Consider the following 23,381-nt stretch of genomic DNA (forward strand, 5'->3'; position numbering starts at 1 on the left):
ACGGTCTCTGAGGATAATGATGGGACCAGCAGAATACCACGATATGACTGCCCACACCATCACACTTCCACCTCCATGCATAACTTCTGGGAACAGTCTCAATCGCGTTTTTTATTTATTTAGTGCCGACCAGTTTCAGCCCATCGCAGGGGCCATCTTCAGGGCAAACATCCCACTGGTCGACTGCTGGTGGCGTAACGTCTACCGAGGTGTGGCAGGAGACTGACGTCACCAGCAGTCGACCAGTGGGATGTTTGCCCTGAAGATGGCCCCTGCGATGGGCTGAAACTGGTCGGCACTAAATAAATACAAAACGCGATTAAGACTGTTTTCTTAATAGTTAATTTATATTAATCGCTGTTAATCCATAACCATGTTGTTCAAACTTCTAACTGCTGGAATCAGGCAATCAGGATTGTAGGCTTATTTGGCGTTCTCCAAACACAAAGGTGGCCCAGTGTTGGAAATAACGAAAACGTTGACTCGTCGGACCGTATGACATGTTTCCACTGATCAGCAGACCAGCGTTTATGCTCCTGAAACCGTGTTTTACGCTTCTTTCCGTAGGTTCCGTCACTAATGGTATCGGTATAGCAGCTCGCCCACGAATATTCGCTTTACGGAGTTCTCGGGCGGACAGTGTCGATAGATACGGCGTCTCGAAGATGGCTATTGAGCTCTGAAACCACTTTAACCGCCGTAGTCTTCTCTCGTTTGGCGCAATTCGTGTTAGCATACGACGATCTCTGTCATTTAGTTTTGATGTGCATCCACTGTTACGTTTACACGATGATGTCTTTCCATGTTTTGTGTAGGCTGACTGTTGAAACAGTTGCTCTTGAAACGTAAGTTGGCGGTCTTGGTTACTGATGCTCCAACTAATCGGACCCCCACAATCTGCCCTCTCTGGAACTCTGTTATGTCTTTCATTGCACGTCGATCTCGGCCTCGGAATGCAGATACGAAGCGTGCGCTGCTCGTAAACAGCCTGCACTGATTCCCAGTCCATACTGAACTCGCACAGTCCAGCGCGACACAACCGTCCCATTGTCACAATTCTTCACATGAAAGACGTGCACTTCATTCATCATTCAGTGCTCGTATTTCATATTTCTAATCCCAGCATTCTGGTATTCCGTAAAATAATAATTCAGGCAATTATAAAAATTTCTATAGGTTGCCTGATTTATTTGACGATTTTTACAGCTTGTCTCACACTGATCTGTGAGAGGAATGCCGCTAAAGCGGAGTTATTGAACGCAGTTTTCCGAAATTCCTTCACCAGGGAACACGAATGGAATATTCCAGAATTTGAAACACGAATAGCTGCTAGCATGAGTTTCTTAGAAGTAGATACCTTAGGGGTTGCGAAGCAACTCAAATCGCTTGATACGGGCAAGTCTTCAGGTCCAGATTGTATACCGATTAGGTTCCTTTCAGATTACGCTGATACAATAGCTCCCTACTTAGCAATCATATACAGCGGCTTGCTCACCGATAGATCTGTACCTACAGATTGGAAAATTGCGCAGGTCCCAGCAGTGTTTAAGAAGGGTAGTAGGAGTAATCCATCGAACTACAGACCTATATCATTGACGTCGGTTTGCAGTAGGGTTTTGGAGCATATACTGTATTCAAACATTATGAATCACCTCGAAGGGAACGATCTATTGATACGTAATCAGCATGATTTCAGAAAACATCGTTCTTGTGCAACGCAGCTAGCTCTTTATTCGCACGAAGTAATGGCCGCTATCGACAGGGGATCTCAAGTTGATTCCGTATTTCTAAATTTCCGGAAAGCTTTTGACACCGTTCCACACAAGCGACTTCTAATCAAGCTACGGGCCTATGGGGTATCGTCTCAGTTGTGCGACTGGATTCGTGATTTCCTGTCAGGATGGTCGCAGTTCGTAGTAATAGACGGCAAATCATCGAGTAAAACTGAAGTGATATCAGGTGTTCCCCAGGGAAGCGTCCTGGGACCTCTGCTGTTCCTGATCTATATAAATGACCTGGGTGACAATCTGAGCAGTTCTCTCAGGTTGTTCGCAGATGATGCTTTAATTTACCGTCTAGTAAGGTCATCCGAAGACCAGTATCAGTTGCAAAGCGATTTAGAAAAGATTGCTGTATAGTGTGGCAGGTGGCAGTTGACGCTAAATAACGAAACGTGTGAGGTGATCCACATGAATTCCCAAACAAATCCGTTGGAATTCGATTACTCGACAAATAGTACAATTCTCGAGGCTGTCAATTCAACTAAGTACCTGGGTGTTAAAATTACGAACAACTTCACTCGGAAAGACCACATATATAATATCGTGGGGAAGGCGAGCCAAAGGTTGCGTTTCATTGGCAGGACACTTGGAAGATGCAACAAGTCCACTAAAGAGACAGCTTACACTACACTCGTTCGTCCTCTGTTAGAATATTGCTGCGTGGTGTGGGATCCTTACCAGGTGGGATTGACGGAGGACATCGAAAGGGTGCAAAAAAATGGCAGCTCGTTTTGTATTATCACGTAATAGGGGAGAGAGTGTGGCAGATATGATAGGCGAGTTGGGATGGAAGTCATTAAAGCAAAGACGTTTTTCGTCGCGGCGAGATCTATTTACGAAATTTCAGTCACCAACTTTCTCTTCCGAATGCGAAAATATTTTGTTGAGCCCAACCTACATAGGTAGGAATGATCATCAAAATAAAATAAATCAGAGGTCGAACAGAAAGGTTTAGGTGTTCGTTTTTCCCGCGCGCTGTTCGGGAGTGGAATGGTAGAGAGATAGTATGATTGTGGTTCGATGAACCCTCTGCCAAGCACTTAAATGTGAATTGCAGAGTAATCATGTAGATGTAGATGTAGGAGCTTAGCGCTAGAAATTTTCTTTATTTATGGCCGAGGGCAGCAGTTTTCCTAGCAGCGATGATGGCTTCCCGTTTCCTATCCCTTTTCCGATCGCCAGGGTAGCACGTGGTGTCGTTTGAACGTTCAGTAGTGGCCAAAGTTTCTCTTGTTCTCAGTTCTGCATTACCAACATTGTAACCGCTATTTCTGTTCGATTTTAACGTCGCGAGATCGCCTCCCTGTGAGATTCCGGCCCTCTGATTGGCCAGCTTAGGTGCGCGCCCGTTTTTAGCCGGCAGGCGCCAACCGCCTTCCGCAGGTGGATAGTGGACAAATGGTCAGTAGAAGCAGTTCCAGTGTGACCGTGCCGGAGACCGGAGGTGCCGCTTCCAGGAGATGAACTCCGGTAAGTATGAGCGCCGACGTGCACTGTAGATTCGCGCCCTACGGCCCAGAGGGAAACTTACAGGTCATTGTGAATAGTTTCGCGTCTGCCGGGTTTTATTCCTTTAGTACGGGAGGCTACCTAGCGATTCACGCACAGTAGCATCTTTCTTGGCCTTTGGCTGATTCATGGTGGTGGGCGTTGCATGCCTACAACTCCTTCCTTTACTAAATGGGATTCTATTTGGTAATACGGCGATCGTTACTAAAATTCCTTTTCTCCTGCTATCGTGGCTTGCTATGAACGTACGTTGGGGCAGGCTGCTGAACTCTAATCTTTCTTCCCCCACCCCTATTTGGTTGTATTATTGTTTAATTTTCAACTGTTTAATAAATGAGTCCTTTAATCTTGCATTCTGTCTCTTCCATTGCGTGAAATCACCTCTAGTGTCACAGAATAATGGAGAACTATAACGCTTGCTATAAGGTCGTGCAGATCTCGCGCCATTAACGATAGGATAAAGATTCAATATCGCGAGCCTGGCACGACCATTACACGCATGGCACCGATAATAGTAATAATCATTTTCCATTATTCCCCATTGATAAATTGGGAAGTGTTCACGGCTCAGTGTGAGTAAGTGAGCACTAAATCCACTTGATGTGGTGTTACCTGTTACATGAAATGCTCTTCAATGACACTGGCAAGAGGGAGATTGAGTTAATAATTAAAATCACTAAAGACCAAGAACTCTCATGGATATGACGGGGTATCTAGCAGAATACTGAAGTATTGTTCTATGTATGTTAGCCCAGTACTTAGCCATATCTGTAACTTTTCCTTTAGGAGTGGTCGGTTTCCTGACCAATTAAAGTACTCGGTAGTGAAGCCACTTTATAAAAAGGGAGACAGGGATAATGTTGACAACTATAGACCTATTTCTATGCCATCGGTGTCTGCTAAAGTTATCGAGAAGGTTGTATATACAAGGTTACTGGAACATTTAAATTCACATAATTTGCTGTCAAATGTACAGTTTGGTTTTAGAAATGGTTTAAGAACTGAAAATGCTATATTCTCTTTTCTCTGTGAGGTTTTGGACGGATTAAATAAAAGGTTGCGAACGCTAGGTGTTTTCTTTGATTTAACGAAGCTTTTGACTGTGTTGACCACAAGATATTACTGCGGAAGTTGGACCATTATGGAGTAAAGGGAGTAGTTTACAATTGGTTCGCCTCTTACTTTGAGAACAGAAAGCAGAAGTTAATTCTCTGCAATATTGAGAGTGGTAGTGATGTTCAGTCCCAATGGGACACTGTTAAGTGGGGCGTTCCCCAAGGGTCGGTGCTGGGGCCACTGCTGTTTCTTATTTATATAAACGATATGCCTTCTAGTATTACAGGTGATTCAAAAATATTTCTGTTTGCTGATGACACCAGCTTGGTTGTGAAGGATCTTGTGTGTAATATTGAAACATTATCAAATAATGTAGTTCATGAAATAAGTTCGTGGCTTCTGGAAAATAATTTGATGCTAAATCACAGTAAGACTCAGTTTTTACAGTTTCTAACTCACAATACAACAAGAACCGATATTTTGATCAGACAGAATGAGCATATTATAAGCGAGACGGAACAGTTCAAGTTCCTAGGCGTTCGGATAGACAGTAAACTGTTGTGGAAAGCCCATGTTCAGGATCTTGTTCGGAAACTAAATGCTGCTTTATTTACCATTAGAACAGTATCTGAAATAAGTGACAGTTCAACACGAAAAGTACTCTACTTCGCGTATTTTCATACGCTTATGTCATATGGTATTATTTTTTGGGGTAATTCTTCTGATTCAAAAAGGGTATTTTTGGCTCAAAAACGGGCTGTTCGAGCGATATGTGGTGTAAGTTTGAGAACCTCTTGTCGATCCCTATTCAATAGTCTGGGAATTCTGACATTGCCCTCACAGTATATATCTTCTTTAATGTCGTTTGTTGTTAGCAATATTAGCTTATCCCCAAGAGTTAGCAGCTTTCACTCAGTTAATACTAGGCAGAAATCAAATCTGCATGTGGAATGCACTTCCTTGACTCTTGCGCAGAAAGGAGTGCACTATTCTGCTGCATCCATTTTCAATAAGCTACCACAAGAACTCAAAAATCTTAGCAGTAGCCCAAACGCTTTTAAGTCTAAACTGAAGAGTTTCCTCATGGCTCAGTCTTTCTATTCTGTCGAGGAGCTCCTGGAAGAGCAGAATGATTAAGCAAATTCCAGTGTTACATTGTTGATTTTCTTTATTTAAACTTACAAATTGTCGCCTGTATACGTTTCTTGTATTTTATTTTATCTATTTCTACTATTCCTGTTATAATTTCATGTATTGACTCGTTCCATGACAATGGAGACTTCTCCTTAATTTGGTCCCACGGAATAATAAATAAATAAATACATCTACATGATTACTCTGCAATTCACACTTAAGTACTTGGCAGAGGTTTCATCGAACCACAATCATACTATCTCTCTACCATTCCACTCCCGAACAGCGCGCCGGCCGCGGTGGTCTCGCGGTTCTAGGCGCGCAGTCCGGAACCGCGCGACTGCTACGGTCGCAGGTTCGAATCCTGCCCGGGCATGGAGGTGTGTGATGTCCTTAGGTTAGTTAGGTTTAAGTAGTTCTAAGTTCTAGGGGACTGATGACCACAGCTGTTAAGTCCCATAGTGCTCAGAGCCATTTTTTGAACCGAACAGCGCGCGGGAGAAACGAACACCTAAACCTTTCTGTTAGAGCTCTGATTTCTCTTATTTTATTTTGATGATCAGTCCTACCTATGTAGGTTGGGCTCAACAAAATATTTTCGCATTCGGAAGAGAAAGTTGGTGACTGAAATTTCGTAAATAGATCTCGCCGCGACGAAACACGTCTTTGCTTTAATGACTTCCATCCCAACTCCCGTATCATATCTGCCACACTCTCTCCCCTATTACGTGATAATACAAAACGAGCTGCCCTTTTTTGCACCCTTTCGATGTCCTCCGTCAATCCCACCTGGTAAGGATCCCACACTGCGCAGCAATATTCTAACAGAGGACGAACGAGTGTAGTGTAAGGTGTCTATTTAGTGGACTTGTTGCATCTTCTAAGTGTCCTGCCAATGAAACGCAACCTTTGGCTCGCCTTCCCCACAATATTATTTTTGTGGTCTTTCCAACTGCGGTTGTTCGTAATTTTAACACCCAGGTACTTAGTTGAATTGACAGCCTTGAGAATTGTACTATTTATCGAGTAATCGAATTCCAACGGATTTCTTTTGTAACTCATGTGGATCACCTCACACTTATCGTTATTTAGCGTCAACTGCCACCTGCTACACCATACAACAATCTTTTCTAAATCGCTTTGCAACTGATACTGGTCATCGGATGACCTTACTAGACGGTAAATTACAACATCATCTGCGAACAACCTAAGAGAACTGCTCAGATTGTCACCCAGGTCATTTATATAGTTCAGGAACAGCAGAGGTCCCAGGACGCTTCCCTGGGGAACACCTGATATAACTTCAGTTTTACTCGATCATTTGCCGTCTATTACTACGAACTGCGACCATCCTCACAGGAAATCACGAATCCAGTCGCACAACTGAGACGATACCACATAGGCCCGCAGCTTGATTAGAAGTCACTTGTGAGGAACGGTGTCAAAAGCTTTCCGGAAATCCAGAAATACGGAATCAACTTGAGATCCCCTGTCGATAGCGGCCATTACTTCGTGCGAATAAAGAGCTAGCTGCGTTACACAAGAACGATGTTTTCTGAAACCATGCTGATTACGTATCAATAGATAAATAAAAAAATAAATAAATAAAGTAGTGGCCTCTGTTTTACTTTGCTGCTTCTACATCTACATCCATACTCCGCAAGCCACCAGACGGTGTGTGGCGGAGGGTACCTTGAGTACCTCTATCGGCTCTCCCTTCTATTCCAGTCTCGTATTGTTCGTGGAGAGAAGGATTGTCGGTATGCTTCTGTGTGGGCTCTAATCTCTCTGGTTTTATCCTCATGGTCTCTTCGCGAGATGTACGTAGGAGGGAGCAATATACTGCTTGACTATTCGGTGAAGGTATGTTCTCGAAACTTCAACAAAAGCCCGTACCGAGCTACTAAGCGTCTCTCCTGCAGAGTCTTCCACTGGAGTTTATCTATCATCTCCGTAACGGTTTCGCGATTACTAAATGATCCCGTAACGAAGCGCGCTGCTCTCCGTTGGATCTTCTCTATCTCTTCTATCGACCCTATCTGGTACGGATCCCACACTGCTGAGCGGTATTCAAGCAGAGGGCGAACAAGCGTACTGTAACCTACTTCCTTTGTTTTCGGATTGCATTTCCTTAGGATTCTTCCAGTGAATCTCAGTCTGGCATCTGCATTACCAGCGATCAACTTTATATGATCATTCCATTTAAAATCACTCCTAATGCGTACTCCCAGATAATTTATGGAATTAACTGCTTCCAGTTTCTGACCTCCTATATTGTAGCTAAATGATAAGGGGCCTATCTTTCTATGTATTCGCAGCACATTACACTTGTCTACATTGAGATTCAATTGCTATTCCCTGCACCATGCGTCAATTCGCTGCAGATGCTCCTGCATTTCAGTACAATTTTACATTGTTACAACCTCTCGATACACCGCAGCATCATCCGCAAAAACCCTCAGTGAACTTCCGATGTTATCCAAAAGGTCATTTATATATATTGTGAATAGCAACGGTCCTACGACACTCCCCTGCGGCAGACCTGAAATCACTCTTACTTCGGAAGACTTCTCTCCACTGAGAATGACATGCTGCATTCTGTTATCTAGGAACTCTTCAATCCAATCACACAATTGGTCTGATAGTCCATATGCTCTTACTTTGTTCATTAAACAACTGTGGGGAACTGTATCGAACGCCTTGCGGAAGTCAAGAAACACGGCATCTACCTGGGAACCCGTGTCTATGGCCCTCCGAGTCTCGTGGACGAATAGCGCGAGCTGGGTTACACACGACCGTCTTTTTCGAAACCCATGCTGATTCCTACAGAGTATATTTCTAGTCTCCAGGAAAGTCATTATACTCGAACATAATACGCGTTCCAAAATTCAACAACTGATCAACGTTAGAGATATAGGTCTATAGTTCTGCACATCTGTTCGACGTCCCTTCATGAAAACGGGGATGACCTGTGCCCTTTTCCAATCATTTGGAACGCTACGCTCTTCTAGAGATCTACAGTACACCGCTGCAAGAAGGGGGGGCAAGTTCCTTCGCGTACTCTGTGTAAAATCGAACTGGTATCCCATCAGGTCCAGCGGCCTTTCCTCTTTTGAGCGATTTTAATTGTTTCTGTATAGCTATGTCGTCTGTGTCGATATATACTATTTTGTCATCTGTGCGACAATCTAGAGAATGAACTGCAGTGCAGTCTTCCTCTGTGAAACAGCTTTGGAAAAAGACATTTAATATTTCGGCCTTTAGTCTGTCATCCTCTGTTCCAGTACCATTTTGGTCACAGAGCGTGGTTTAGACAAAATATCAAAAATCACAGCCTCTGCAGCAGGGAATAGTAACCTGAAAGGAACGAGCCACCGCTTTTACACATTATTTTCACTAGCCTCTTTACGAAATACCGTTCTCGCTTACGGCTATTGGGACTCTGTGGACGTACTGCACAACTAGAGATGGACTGAGAAACCGCTCACCAGCTGGGAAAGTACTGCGCGAAGGCGGTCCCGATGCCGGAGCCCCAGTCCCCGCCCTGGACGTAGAACTTGCTGTGGCCCAGTCTCTGCATGAGGTTCTTCATGACGGCCGCCATCTGGACGCAGGCGAGCCCAGGCTTGGCCGCGCCCTGCGAGAAGCCGTAACCAGGCAGAGAGGGGGCCACCACCTCGAAGACGAACCACTCGCCCTTCCTGGGTGTGGTGAGCAGCGGCAGCAGCGAGTAGAACTCCCTGACGGAGCCCGGCCAGCCGTGCAGCAGTAGCAGCGGCACCACCACTGTGCCCTGAGGGACCTCGGCCGGCTTCGCGTGGATGAAGTGCAGCTCGAGGCCGTTCACCGTCGTCTTGAACTGCGGGAACTGGTTCAGGAACTTCTCGCGCTCTCTCCAGTCGTACTGCGTCCTCCAGAACTCCACCAACGCCTGCAGGTACTCGGAGTTGAAGCCGTACTCGAAGCCGACCCCTTCCAACGGCGGCGTCAGCTTCGGAGTGGATTTCAGCCTTTCGTGCAAGTCTTGTATGACCTGCGTCAAAAAAATCGTGTGGATAAAAAAATCCTACGTCAAGATCGCAAATTTTCTTTACTAATTACTCGGCCATCTTAAGTCATAATTTTTTGAGCCAAGTCGCCCTAGTTAAATAAAAAAATTTAGAGTCAAGGTCTTAGCAGAGTATCGACAGACTTGAGGAAAAGCTGGAGGATTGGAGGAAGGCACTAGAAGAAAGAGGGATGAAAATTAGCAGGACAAAGTTAGAATATTTAGCACTGAAGGATGGGCAGATGAGGTCTTGCAAGATCCAGGATGATGAGCTGAAATCGGTCTGCAAGTTTAAATACCTGGGGTCGTACATACAGAGGGACGGAGGAATGGAAAGCGAGATACAACACAGAATAAATTGCGGTTGGAACAACTGGAGGAAAATGAGTGGAGTGTTGTGTGACAAGAAGGTGAGCACTGGGTTGAAAGGGGAAGTGTAAAAGTCGTTGGTAAGGCCTGCTATGATATACGAGGCAGAGACATGGCCAATCACAGTAGGCCAGGAAAGGAGAATGGAAGTGGAGGAAATGAGGATGGTGGGGTGGATGTGTGGGGTAACAAGGAAGGACAGGATTAGAAATGAATTTGTTAGAGGAGCTGTGAAAGTGGGACCCATGGGGAAAAAGATACAAGAGAACATACTAAGGTGGTACGGACACTTACAGAGAAAAGGGGAAGAGCATATCGGAAACAGAGTTGAAGATATAAAGATTTAAGGAGAGAGAAGGAGGGGAAGACCGAAGATGAGGTGGAAGGATAAGATATCCGGGGACCTAAGGGAGAAATCATGGAAGAAGGAAGAGGCAATGGATAGAGAAATATGGAGAAGCATTCCAGAAGAGCAACGCCGACCCTACGTGACGTGAGACAAGGAGACAGTAAAGAAGACAGAAGAAGAAAGTCTTAGTTGGTTCTGTAAATTGACAATATTAATCACTAATCAAATGTTGTTACAAGGAAAATAGTTTTATAAAGGACTCTGGTCACGGATACAAGATATTTCCAGGCAAACTTAGGTGCTCCAAGAACTACATCTTCGTTACATCAGTAATGGTTCCAAAAGACAGACAGTATGATGTGTTTTCTCTATCTGTATGGCATGAGAGGTGAAGACACTGTGAAAGCGCTTTTGCACCACACTCTCGACTGCGCTGCATCTGAAAAGGCAGGTCATTGACATTTTATTATAGTCTACTAAGTGAAATGGGTGATTTGAGTGAGTTGCTAACGTAAGTTTAGTATACTCCTGTAGAATATAGAGTTCCTAAACTTGAAAAAAACATAAGCTTGGATTATAGCTACTGTTGATTCTAGGATTAATAGGAGCATTTGTCCAATAATTAGTAATGAAATTAAATTTATTGCTATAGATGGTCCTGTGTTTCCTAATAAGATCAATAATAAGTGTCCAACAATTATATTTGCTGCTACTCATACTGCTGATGTACCTGGTCAAATGACATTTCTCATTGTTTCAATTAATCTATAAATGATATTAATGCAATTAATTAATTTAGTCTGCAACTGAAAGAAAATGTGGTGAGCGCTTTTTTGTGAATAATTTGGCATAATTTATTGTCTGTGGTGTTATATTCTTCTAAAAGTGAGATTTTGAAAGAAAATGTGGTGAGTGCTTTTTTGGAAAGAATATAATATAATTTATTGTTTATTGTGTCACATTCTTCTAAAAGTACCTTACAATAACTCTTGCTTAACCCTTTCTCCGTTAAAATTTGATTGAAAAACAAAAGTTCGAAAACAACCTTCCTCTGTAATAAATAACACACTTATACTACCAAAAAAATTTCATGCCGATGTGTTATGAAAATCAGTTGGAGTGGGACACAGGCATCCTACAAACCTAACTAGATCGATGTTTTCATGTAAGCCTAGGATCTTCAGAATTAATTTTTTAATTTACTATGATTTTGTCAGGATGTAAATTGTGGAAGAAAGTATAACAAATCATTACTGAAACATATTTACTCTCCTGGCAATCAAATCTGACGATGGCTTTGACATGAAGTCTTCTGGGGCATATACGCCCCATCACAAACGAATTATCTGGAAACTAACAGAATTATTTAGGTGTGTAGTAATGATTCAAAACAATGTGTATGATGTATATTAAAAAACAGTTAATTCACACAGTCTTGGAATGAAGAAGATGGGGATTCATTCTTATTTTCGTGGAACAAACGTACTGTACCACCTACAGACACATGCCACTCTGTTTCATTGCTCACAACTTTCTGCCTATCTATCACATGGTCTGTAGCACTTTCCAGAAAATCCTGAAAGCATCTCGCTACGTGTTAGAATTAGACAGATGTTAGGTACAGACATCCCAATGCTCAAAGCTATATATTGATTCACTGGGACATGTGTGTGCCATCAACCATGGTGGGGTTAAATCCTTTTAAAAATATTCGTTTTTCACTAAGAAAGACATTGAAGTTAACTCAGAATTTTTGTGGGAATTGTACATAAGAATATGGAGAAATGCAAATTCGATGTCACGTTTTAGTAGTATTTAATTAAATTAAGTTGCTTAGTTTCGCAAGATAAAAGCATATTCAACCAGATGATGACAATAATAATAATAGGTAAACTCTTTTTTTACTTTCAAAGGTTGTTAAACACTATTGTTTAAAAGACAAGACACTAAATGTATTTTGAGTTTCATCCTAATATTAAACATTAAAGTTGCATTTGTTCAAAGATAAATTCGTTAACAATTTAAACTTCATTAAACCGTAGTATTTTTAAAATTGGTCGCTTCAGGACTGTAAGCAGAATTATTTATGAAAGAAAAATACTGAAGGTCTGTTTGTACTGGTTTCCGTCCTATTTTTAAATACTAGCACTGTATTTTAGTCGTAGATTTTAGCTATCAGAACGATAGCTGAGGCAAGAGTGAATTGCGATGTCGAGAGAACGTTCCCCCCTTCCCCAACTAAAGGCGCCAGAAGAATTACGGCAGCTTTGACAATATCCAGAGAGGTTTACACGCGGATATTATTTGTAAAAGAGTTCAGTTTAATCAAAAACATTTCTCGAAATATAAATTTTATTGATCTTTGTGAGCTGTCAGTTACACAATATGGCAGCCACTCAGAGTCCTGCCGAGATCATGTAGTTCAGCAGGTGTGATCAGCCACTCATAACAAGAAACGACAAAAGTTCACGCATTTAGAAGCAGGGGAACAATACACAGAGGGACGTTCCAACTTTAACTCGTTCTAGTGTTGCGTAACATTTCTTTGATTCAGTTGAAAGCTATTGAATGAGATGCATGATGATTTTCAGCTTTTTTTTTTTTAATTATGGTACTTTCAACTGAGGAACGTGTGTTTCTTGTCGGTTATCTGTTTGGAAAAGGCAATAAAAAACCGAAACTAGTGCAGGAGCCATTTACTGAAAAATTCCCCGAAATAGCTGTGTCTTATCGTAAAGCGGTTCGTCGGCTTACGGAGAGATTTCGAGCGACAGGCTCAATGTTAGCTGCCGAATGAACTGGAAGACCGCCTGAGCTAAACGAACAGAAGCTGTGAGATGTTTGTGGCCCTAGGCAGCAGAGGCCAGCATAATCATTACGTAAGCTGGCACAAGAAAATGATATCGGGCTTACAACCGCGCATAAAGCGGGTAGGCAAACACTGCAGCTGTTGGCGTATAACGTGATAGCAGAGCAAGAATTGGAAGATACGGGTTCTCAAAAAGTGAGTGCAGTACCGCAAATAGTTCACATCTTTTATTGCGATTAGCTGCCATAGATATTGTTGCGCCGGCCGTTGTGGTCGAGCGGTTCTAGGCGCTTCAGTCTAGAACCACGCGATCGGTACGGTCGCAGGTTCGAGTCCTGCCTGGGGCATGGATGTGTGTGATGTCCTTAGGTTAGTTAGGTTTAAGTAGTTCTACGTTCTAGGGGACTGATGACCTCAGAAGTTAAGTCCCATAGTGCACAGAGCCATTTGAAACAGTTATTTGATATTGTTCTGTCAGCTACTATTCAGGTGATACCTGGTTCCACCTCCCTGGTCATGTATACACACGAAAAAAAAAGTGGAACGTTATGCTGTGCTTGAAACGCTATTGCATCATCAAAAAACTGGAGTGTGGCTGACAATAGCCAGACATCGCATTACTGCACCTTTATTTTTTGAAGAAAGCGTGAACAATTAACGTTATTGTTTAAGTATCAACGACTTCATTGGGCAGCTAAAGCAAGGTTACGAGAGTGTTTCTGCTAGACCGAGCAGATAAACCTTTATTAACGTCTCACTTAGACTGTGAATTGGCATCACTCACTTCGAGTAAGATGGATGTAGAGAAATTATGGGCAAAGTTTAAGCAGACCGAAAATCATGGTCTGGAGAGTTATATGAGTAGTAAGTGGAGAAAGGATAGAAAAGACCGACGGTTTAATAACGAGATTCGGCGGATGGTGAGGAAGCAGAGAATGTTGCTATCTCGGTACAAAAGAGAACGCATAAATGACGACAAGCGAAGGTTAGTAAAGATTCGCGTGTGTGTGAATAGATCTGCAAGCGGAGAATACACCTAGTATCACTGTCACACCTCAGCAAAAGATCTGGCAGAGAAACCGAGAAAATTCTGGCCGCACGTAAAATCGCTAAGCTTGTCTAAGGCTTCCATTCAGTCCGTTGTTGACCAATCTGGTATGGCAGTTCAAGATAGAAAAACGAAGGCTGAATTTTAAATTTAACGTTCAGAATATCGTTCACACAGGAGACTCGTACAAACATACCGTCATTTGACCACTGGACAGATTCCAGTGTGGACGACATACAAATGAGCATACTGGCATAGAGAAAAAACAGAACCAAATAAGTCACCAGGTCCGGATAGTAAAATCCCTGGACGATTTTACAAAGAGTACTCCACGGCACTGGCCTCTTATCCAGCTTGCGTTTATCGTGAATCTCTCGCCCACCGCAGACTCCCAGGCGACTGGAAAAAAGCGCAGGTGACTCCAGTATATAACAAAGGTAAAAGAACGGGCTCGCAAAATTACAGCCCAATATCCAAAATTTCTACTTGCTGCAGAATCCTTGAACATATTCTCATTTCGAATATCATAAACTTTCTCGAGACTCAGAAGCTTATGTCCACGTATCAGAAAGGTTTTGGAAAGCATCACTGGTGCGAGAATCAGCTTGCGCTTCTCTCACACGATATACTAAGAACTATGGGTATGGGGCAACAGACAGGTTCCATATTTCTACACTACTTACCATTAAAATTGCTACACCACGAAGATGACGTGCTACAGACGCGAAATTTAACCGACAGGAAGAAGATGCTGTGATATGCAAATGATTAGCTTTTCAGAGCATTCACAAAAGTTTGGCCCCGGTGGCGACACCTACAACGTGCTGACATGAGGAAAGTTTCCAACCGATTTCTCATACACAAACAGCACTTGACCGGCATTGCCTGGTGAAACGCTGTTGTGATGCCCCGTGTAAGGACGACTTCCGACTTTGATAAAGGTTTGATTGTAGCCTATCGCGATTGCGGTTTATCGTATCGCGACATTGCTGCTCGCGTTGGTCGAGATCCAATGACTGTTAGCAGAATATGGAATCGGTGGGTTCAGAAGGGTAATACGGAACGCCGTGCTGGATCCCAACGGCCTAGTATCACTAGCAGTCGAGATGACAGACATCTTATCCGCACGGATCGTGCAGCCACGTCTCGATCCCTGAGTCAACAGATGGGGACGTTTACAAGACGACAACCATCTTCAAGAACAGTTCGATGACGTTTGCAGCAGCATGGCCTAGCAGCTCGGAGACCGTGGCTGCGGTTACCCTTGACGCTGCATCACAGACAGGAGCGCCTGCGATGGTGTACTCAACGACGAACCTGGGTGCACGAATGGCAAAACGTCATTTTTTGGGTGAATCCAGGTTTTATTTACAGCATCATGATGGTCGCATCCGTGTTTGTCGACATCGCGGTGAACGCACATTGGAAGCGTGTATTCGTCGTCGCCATACTGGCGTATCACCTGGCGTGATGCTATGTGGTGTCATTGGTTACACGTCTCGGTCACCTCTTCTTCGCATTGACGGCACTTTGAACAGTGGACGTTACATTTCAGATGTGTTACGACCCGTGGCTCTACCCTTCATTCGATCCCTGCGAAACCCTACATTTCAGCAGGATAATGCACGACCGCATGTTGCAGGTCCTGTACGGGCCTTTCTGGATACAGAAAATGTTCGATTGCTGCCCTGGCCAGCACATTCTCCAGATCTCTCACCAATTGAAAACGTCTGGTCAATGGTGGCCGAGCAACTGGCTCGTCACAATACGCCAGTCACTACTCTTGATGAACTGTGGTATCGTGTTGAAGCTGCATGGGCAGCTGTACCTGTACACGCCATCCAAGCTCTGTTTGACTCAATGCCCATGCGTATCAAGGCCGTTCTTGGTACTGATTTCTCAGGATCTATGCACCCAAATTGCATGAAAATGCAATCACATGTCACTTCTAGTATAAGATATTTGCCCAATGAATACCAGTTTATCATCTGCATTTCTTCTTGGTGTAGCAATTTTAATGGCCAGTAGTGTTAGATTTCCGGAGAGCGTTTGACGCGGTTCCCCAATGCAGGCTGTTAACGAAGGTACGAGCACATGGAATACGTTTGCGGATATGTGAGTGGCTCTAACACTTCTTAAGTAACAGAACCCAGTATGTTCTCCTCGACGGCGAGTGTTCATCACAGACAAGGTTATCATCAGGAGTGCTCCAGGCAAGTGTGATGGGACCGCTGTGGTTTTCTATGTACATAACTGATTTCGTGGACACGGTGGGCAGTAATCTGCGGTTGTTTGCTGATGATGATGCTGTGGGGTACGGTAAGGTGTCGAAGTTTAGTGACTGCAGGAAGATACAAGGAGACTCGAACAACTCCAGTTGGTGTGATGAATGACAGATGGACCTAAATGTGGAAAAATGGTAGTTAATGAGGTTACTGGGCGTAAGGTAGTATGTGAGGACTGTGGTAGGTAAGGCTAATGGTCGGCTACGGTTTTTTATTGGGAGAAATTTAGGAAGGAGTGGATCACCTGTACAGGATGTAGGACGCTGGTGCGACCTGTTCTTGAGTACCGCTAGTGTGTTTGCGATCCGTACCAGGTCGCAATGAAGGAAGACATCGAAGCAATTCATGAGTGGGCTGCTAGATTTGTTACCGGTAGGTTGGAACAACACGCGAGTGTTACGGAGATGCTTCGGGAACTCAAATGTGAATCCCTAGAGAGAAGGCGACGTTTTCTTCGACAAACACTATTGAGAAAATTTAGAGAGCCGGCATATGAGGTCGACTGCCGAAAGATTCTACTGCCACCAACAAACATCGCGCGTAAGGACCACGAAGAAAAGATACGAGAAATTAGGGCTCATACGGAGGTATACAGACACTCGTTTATCCGTCGTTCTGTTTGCGAGTGGAACAGGAAAGGAAGTGACAAGTAGTGGTACAGAGTACCCTCCTCCACGCATCGTACGGTGGCTTGAGGAGTATCGATGTAGATGTAGAGGTAGATAAAATCAACTGCTCATGGTTTCAACAAACTAGCGTACTGTACACACAGCTCACGACAGGATGCATCTTGTGCCGCACCTTACACCGCCAGACATTCTTCTTTGGGACAGCAGCGAAATATGTAAGGCCGGCCTCGGTGGCCGTGCGGTTCTAGGCGCTTCAGTCCGGAACAGCGGGACTGGTACGGTCGCAGGTTGGAATCCTGCCTCGGGCATGGATGTGTGTGATGTCCATAGGTTAGTTAGGTTTAAGTAGTTCTAAGTTCTAGGGGACTGATGACCACAGATGTTAGGTCCCATAGTGCTCAGAGCCATTTGAACCATTTTGAAATATGTAGTGTTCAGCAGGGGAAGCAGTGGTTGGGAAAGGAGTGAGACAGGGCTGTAGCCTCTCCCCGATGCTATTCAATCTGTATATTGAGCAAGCAGTAAAGGAAACAAAAGAAAAATTCGGAGTAGGTATTAAAATTCATGGAGAAGAAGTAAAAACTTTGAGGTTCGCCGATGACGTTGTAATTCTGTCAGAGACAGCAAAGGACTTGGAAGAGCAGTTGAACGGAATGGACAGTGTCTTGAAAGGAGGATATAAGATGAACATCAACAAAAGCAAAACGAGGATAATGGAATGTAGTCGAATTAAGTCGAGTGATGTTTAGGGAATTAGATTAGGAAATGAGACGCTTAAAGTAGTAAAAGAGTTTTGCTATTTGGGGAGCAAAATAACTGATGATGGTCGAAGTAGAGAGGATATAAAACGTAGACTGGCAATGGCAAGGAAATCGTTTCTGAAGAAGAGAAATTTGTTAACATCGAGTACAGATTTAAGTGTCAGGAAGTCGTTTCTGAAAGTATTTGTATGGAGTGTAGCCATGTATGGAAGTGAAACATGGACGATAACTAGTTTGGACAAGAAGAGAATAGAAGCTTTCGAAATGTGGTGCTACAGAAGAATGCTGAAAATAAGGTGGGTAGATCACGTAACTAATGAGGAGGTATTGAATAGGATTGGGGAGGAGTTTGTGGCACAACTTGACTAGAAGAAGGGATCGGTTGGTAGGGCATGTTCTGAGGCATCAAGGGATCACCAATTTAGCATTGGAGGGCAGCGTGGAGGGTAAAAATCGTAGAGGGAGACCAAGAGATGAATACACTAAGCAGATTCAGAAGGATGTAGGTTGCAGTAGGTAGTGGGAGATGAAGAAGCTTGCACAGGATAGAGTAGCATGGAGAGCTGCATCAAACCAGTCTTAGGACTGAAGGCCACAACAACAACAACAACAACAGTGTTCAGCAATCGTTCACCCGCGCATAACTGTGTACGTAAAAAGCATATCACTATCAGATCTGCAGAAAGTGTTTTCCTACAATATTAAGCCGCTTGAGACTCGTGCAGCCGCCTGCGGACGTCACTTATAACATATGTGGTAATTGTACACCAACTTTTCAAACACCCTGTGTGCAAGACGTCCACCTATCAAACGTGACTTTTTGATATGATGGAATTACATTTTGCTGGAGACATATTGAGTCTCTACTTTACCTCCGACACGGATAGAAGCTGAAATAAAATTCAAATGGTTCAATTGGCTCTGAGCACTATGGCACTTAACATCTGAGGTCATCAATCCCCTAGAACTTAGAACTACGTAAACCTAACTAACCTAAGGACGTCACACACATCCATGCCCGAGGCAGGAATCGAACCTGCGACCGTAGCGGTCGCGCGGTTCCAGACTGTAGCGCCTAGAACCGTTCGTCCACAGCGGCCGGCTGCTGAAATAAAGAATTAAAATTTGTGCCAGTACCAGGGTTTCAACGTGAGTCTCCTGCTCAAAAGTCAGATGTGCTGATCACCACCCTGGCATTGCGGCTAACATACGGATTACCCTAGTCCTACGTCCTCCCTAACACAAACTTCAATTCATATCCCCTATCCATCTAGAATTTTCCCTTCCTAAATAGTCAGTGTTGCCGAAGCCTTCCAATATTGGAATAGCATCCCAACTTCGTACATAATGGGGAAATCCCGCCTGTACCTCAGACATAGGTGATCTATTGATGCTATGGACTTACATTTCCCTAGAGACCTACTGAGCTTCAAATGTATCTTCGACAAGGAGAGAAGCTGAAATAATGAGTTAAAACTTGTGCTAAGGTCAGGACTTGAACCAAGATCTCCTGCTAGCTAGAACGTTGGTCTAGTAGGCAGGGGGCTCACGTTCAAGTCTCAAATGTTAACTCATTACTTCAGCTTCTGTCCTTATGGAAGGTAACTTTTTGTGTTTAGTTAGTGCAAAACCATCATTCTACCTGGAGGATGTTCACTATATCACATCCTGTTAAAAACAACTAATTTAATCCCTCGTCCACTTCCCCCACATTTGTACTTGATGTTGACAGACAAAGTGGTAGACAGGGTAGGCAAGGAAGTCCCAGCTGTGTCTCGGGTTGATTATAACCATGTCTCTGAAGACTGAGATACTGCAGCATTAAATCATCTGCAATGTCTGTCCTCGCTTTTTTTTTCATCAATGTTTTGACTATTCTGATGCGGCCCGCCATCAATTCCTCCTATGCCAATCTTTTCATCTGAGATTAGCACTTGCAACCTACATCCTCAATTACTTGCTGGATGTATTCCAATCTCTGTCTTCTTCTACAGTATTTACCTCCTAAAGGTTCCTCCACTGTCATGAAAGTCATTCCCTGATGTCTTAAAAGATATCCTATCACTCTGTCGCTTCTTCTTGTCAGTGTTTTCCACACGTTCCTTTCCTCCCAAATTCTGCGTAGGATCATCACATTCCTTACTTTACCAGTCCACCTAATTTTCAGCATTTTTTTGGAGCAGCACATCTTGGATGCTTCGATTCTCTTCCGTTCCGATTTTCTCACACTCTGTGTTTCACTAACATACAATGCTGTACTCCATACGTACATTCTCATAAATTTCTTCCTCAAATTAAGGCCTACCTTTGATACTAGTAGACTTCTCTTGGCTTGGAATGCCCTTTTAGCCTTGTTGCTCCGTCCGTCATGGGTTATTTCGCTGCCTAAGTAGAATAATTCCTTAACTTTACCTACTTCGTTATCACCAATTTTGATGTTAAGTTTCTCGATGTTCTCAGTTCTGCTACTTAACATTGCCTCCGTCTTTCTTCGATATAGTCTCAGCCGATATTCTGTACTCATTAGACTGTTTATTTCAGATCAAAAATGGTTCAAATGGCTCTGAGCACTATGGGACTTAACTTCTGAGGTCATCAGTCCCCTACTACTTAAACCTAACTAACCTAAGGACATCACACACATCCATGTCCGAGGCAGGATTTGAACCTGCGACCGTAGCGGTCACGCGGTTCCAGACTGTAGCGCCTAGAACCGCTCGGCCACTCCGGCCGGCATGTTTAGTCGTTTCGTTGCCACTTCCCCCTAGGATTTTAGAAATTCCGATGGAATGTCATCCATCCCTTCTGCCTTATTTGATCTAAAGCCTTCCAAAGCTCTTTTAAATTGTTATATTCCTCATCCCTTGTCAATCGACTACTGTTTCTTCTTCTATCACGTCATCAGACAAGTCTTCCCCATCATAGAGGCGTTCAATGTAATGGTTTCACCTATTCGCTATCTCCTCTTATTTAAAAGTGGAATTCCCGTTGCATTTGTGGTCACCGTCACAGAAAATTCTATTAACAGCCGATAAGGTTATCTGTTGATACCTAAACACCTTCCACTGTGATAAGTTTCATAAGTGTTCCTCCCTGATAAAAGAGGCGGCGGTGTATTTAACTGATGCTTGATACGGGTACACACAGCAGTTACGTGTTGTATGATTTCTTCCAGAGGATGTGACACATCACACGTCCTTAGCAACTGGCATTTGACAAACTGGGGCCACAGCAGGTTCAGATACTGCGATGCAACTCTTGTGTGTGACTGGTACGTTGGAGGGAAGTTCTTGGTGAAGACTAAAGTTTGTACACCGGCGGAAAGTTAGCTGTACGCAGTTTGCAGCCGTTGTTCATTACATTTAGATATGGAAGCAGTCGAATTAGAAACTTGTGGCAGTAAGGACATTTTTCTGGTTTTCTTTAAGGGGGAGTGCAAGTCGGAGAGGCTATCACACTTCTGACGTTCGATGCGGCTCTCCACGAATTTTTCTGCTGCGCCAAGTCCTCCAACTCAACAAACTTTTTCAATTATTTGTTGGATACATTCCAGTCCCCGTCTTCACCATATTTATCGTTCTCTACGGCTCCCTCAGATGCAAGTTATTCTTAAATGTCCTAGTTATTCTTAATTGTCCTATTGCTCTCTCTCTTCTTGTTGTTGGCTTTTCGACAAGTTTCTCTCCTCGCTGATTCTGCAGGGAACTGTTCACTCCCTATCCTATGAGTGCATCTAGTTTTCAGCATCTCTCTGTAAAACCATATCTCAGACACATCGATTTATTTAGCTACTTTCTTACGTGCTTTTCAGGGTTCCGTACCTTAACCTGAAAAAACGGAGTCCTTAAAGGAACGCTTTGTTATCCGTCTCTCTGTCTCTTTCTATTCTACTGCTAAGAATCCTTTGTCTCAGGAACGGATTAACGTATCAAGTCCAAACTTACGTCACATATTAAGATCTATGGTCCCTTGGCGATGCAAAAGTTTGAAGCTTCTGAGTCACTCCAATCAAAAGATACATCCATTTATGTCACATATTCTGATACTCAAAAACTCACTCATCAAAACCTGTAGGGCACTTCTCGTTGACATAGATCATGAAATTTGACATGAAGCAATTTGTCACAGTACAAGTAGAGGAAAGAATTCGAAATTTGGTAACTTGTAATTATATCACACGAAAAAATACTTTTTGACATTGTTTTATCCATATGTCTGTCTTTTAAGACCTCTTTTTCTCTGGAAGAGGTTGGCGTATAACGTTCAAATTTATATCGACAACTGAAGTCTGAAGTTCCTTGGCGGTGTGAAAAATATAATCGGCCATTTATGTCTCATATTTTGATAGGCGCGAATTCAGTCACCAAAGCCTGTAGGGTATTTCCCGTTGAGCTAGAATCATGAAATACGGCAAGAAAGAAGGTTTCACACTACAAGTAAAGTAAAAAAAATCTGTAACTCGTTTAATTGTAATTAATCACATAAAAAATCTTTTGACATATGAACAGACATTCCATACATCATCCGTTAAAAGCATAGTAGGACAACACTGCTGCACGCAAGCATAAAAGATAAGTTGCCATGTTTTACTGAGGAAATAAAAATGTTCTGTTATTACACTACTGGCCATTAAAATTGCTACACCACGAAGATGGCATGCTATAGACGCGAAATTTAACCGACAGGAAGAACATGCTGTGATATGCAAATGATTAGCTTTTCAGAGCATTCACACAAGGTTGGCGCAGGTAGCGACACCTACAACGTGCTGACATGAGGAACGTTTCCAACCGATTTCTCATACACAGTTGACCAGCGTTGCCTGGTGAAACGTTGTTGTGATGCCTCGAGTAAGGAGGAGAAATGCGTACCATCACGTTTCCGACTTTGATAAAGGTCGGATTGTAGCGTATCGCGATTGCGGTTTATCGTATCGCGACATTGCTGCTCGCGTTGGTCGAGATCCAATGACTGTTAGCAGAATATGGAATCGGTGGGTTGCTACACCAAGAAGAAATGCAGATGATAAACGGATATTCATTGGACAAATAGTAACGCAATTTGGGTGCATAGATCCTGAGAAATCAGTACCCAGACCAACAACCTCTGGCAGTAATAACGGCCTTGATACGCCTGGGCAGTCAAACAAACAGAGCTTGGATGGCGTGTACAGGTACAGCTGCCCATGCAGCTTCAACACGATACCTCACTTCATCAAGAGCAGTGACTGGCGTATTGTGACGAGCCAGTTGCTCGGCCACCATTGACCAGACGTTTTCAATTGTTGAGAGATCTGGAGAATGTGCTGGCCAGGGCCTGCAGCATGCGGTCGTGCATCATCCTGCTGAAATGTAGGGTTTCGCAGGGATCAAATGAAGGGTAGAGTCACATCTGAAATGTAACGTCCACTGCTCAAAGTGCCGTCAATGCGAACAAGAGGTGACCCAGACGTGTAACAAATGGCACCCCATACCATGACGCCAGGTGATACGCCAGTATAGCGATGACGAATACACGCTTCCAATGTGCGATGTCGCCAAACACGACTGCGACCATCACTATGCTGTAAACAGAACCTGGATTAACCCAAGAAATGACGTTTT

At 43.5% G+C, this 23,381-nt stretch overlaps 1 protein-coding gene across 1 annotated transcript in view; it reads right to left on the reverse strand.

Moving 5' to 3' along the window:
- Positions 1 to 23,381, reverse strand: part of LOC124718847 (juvenile hormone epoxide hydrolase 1-like) — a 95,424-nt gene that overhangs the window by 21,723 nt on the left and 50,320 nt on the right. The window contains exon 3 of the mRNA XM_047244471.1: positions 8,969 to 9,513. Within this exon, the coding sequence (XP_047100427.1) occupies positions 8,969 to 9,513 (545 nt within the window). The remainder of the gene's footprint in view (positions 1 to 8,968; positions 9,514 to 23,381) is intronic.

The sequence above is a fragment of the Schistocerca piceifrons genome, chromosome 10, assembly GCF_021461385.2.
Source record: "Schistocerca piceifrons isolate TAMUIC-IGC-003096 chromosome 10, iqSchPice1.1, whole genome shotgun sequence".
NCBI lineage: Eukaryota > Metazoa > Arthropoda > Insecta > Orthoptera > Acrididae > Schistocerca > Schistocerca piceifrons.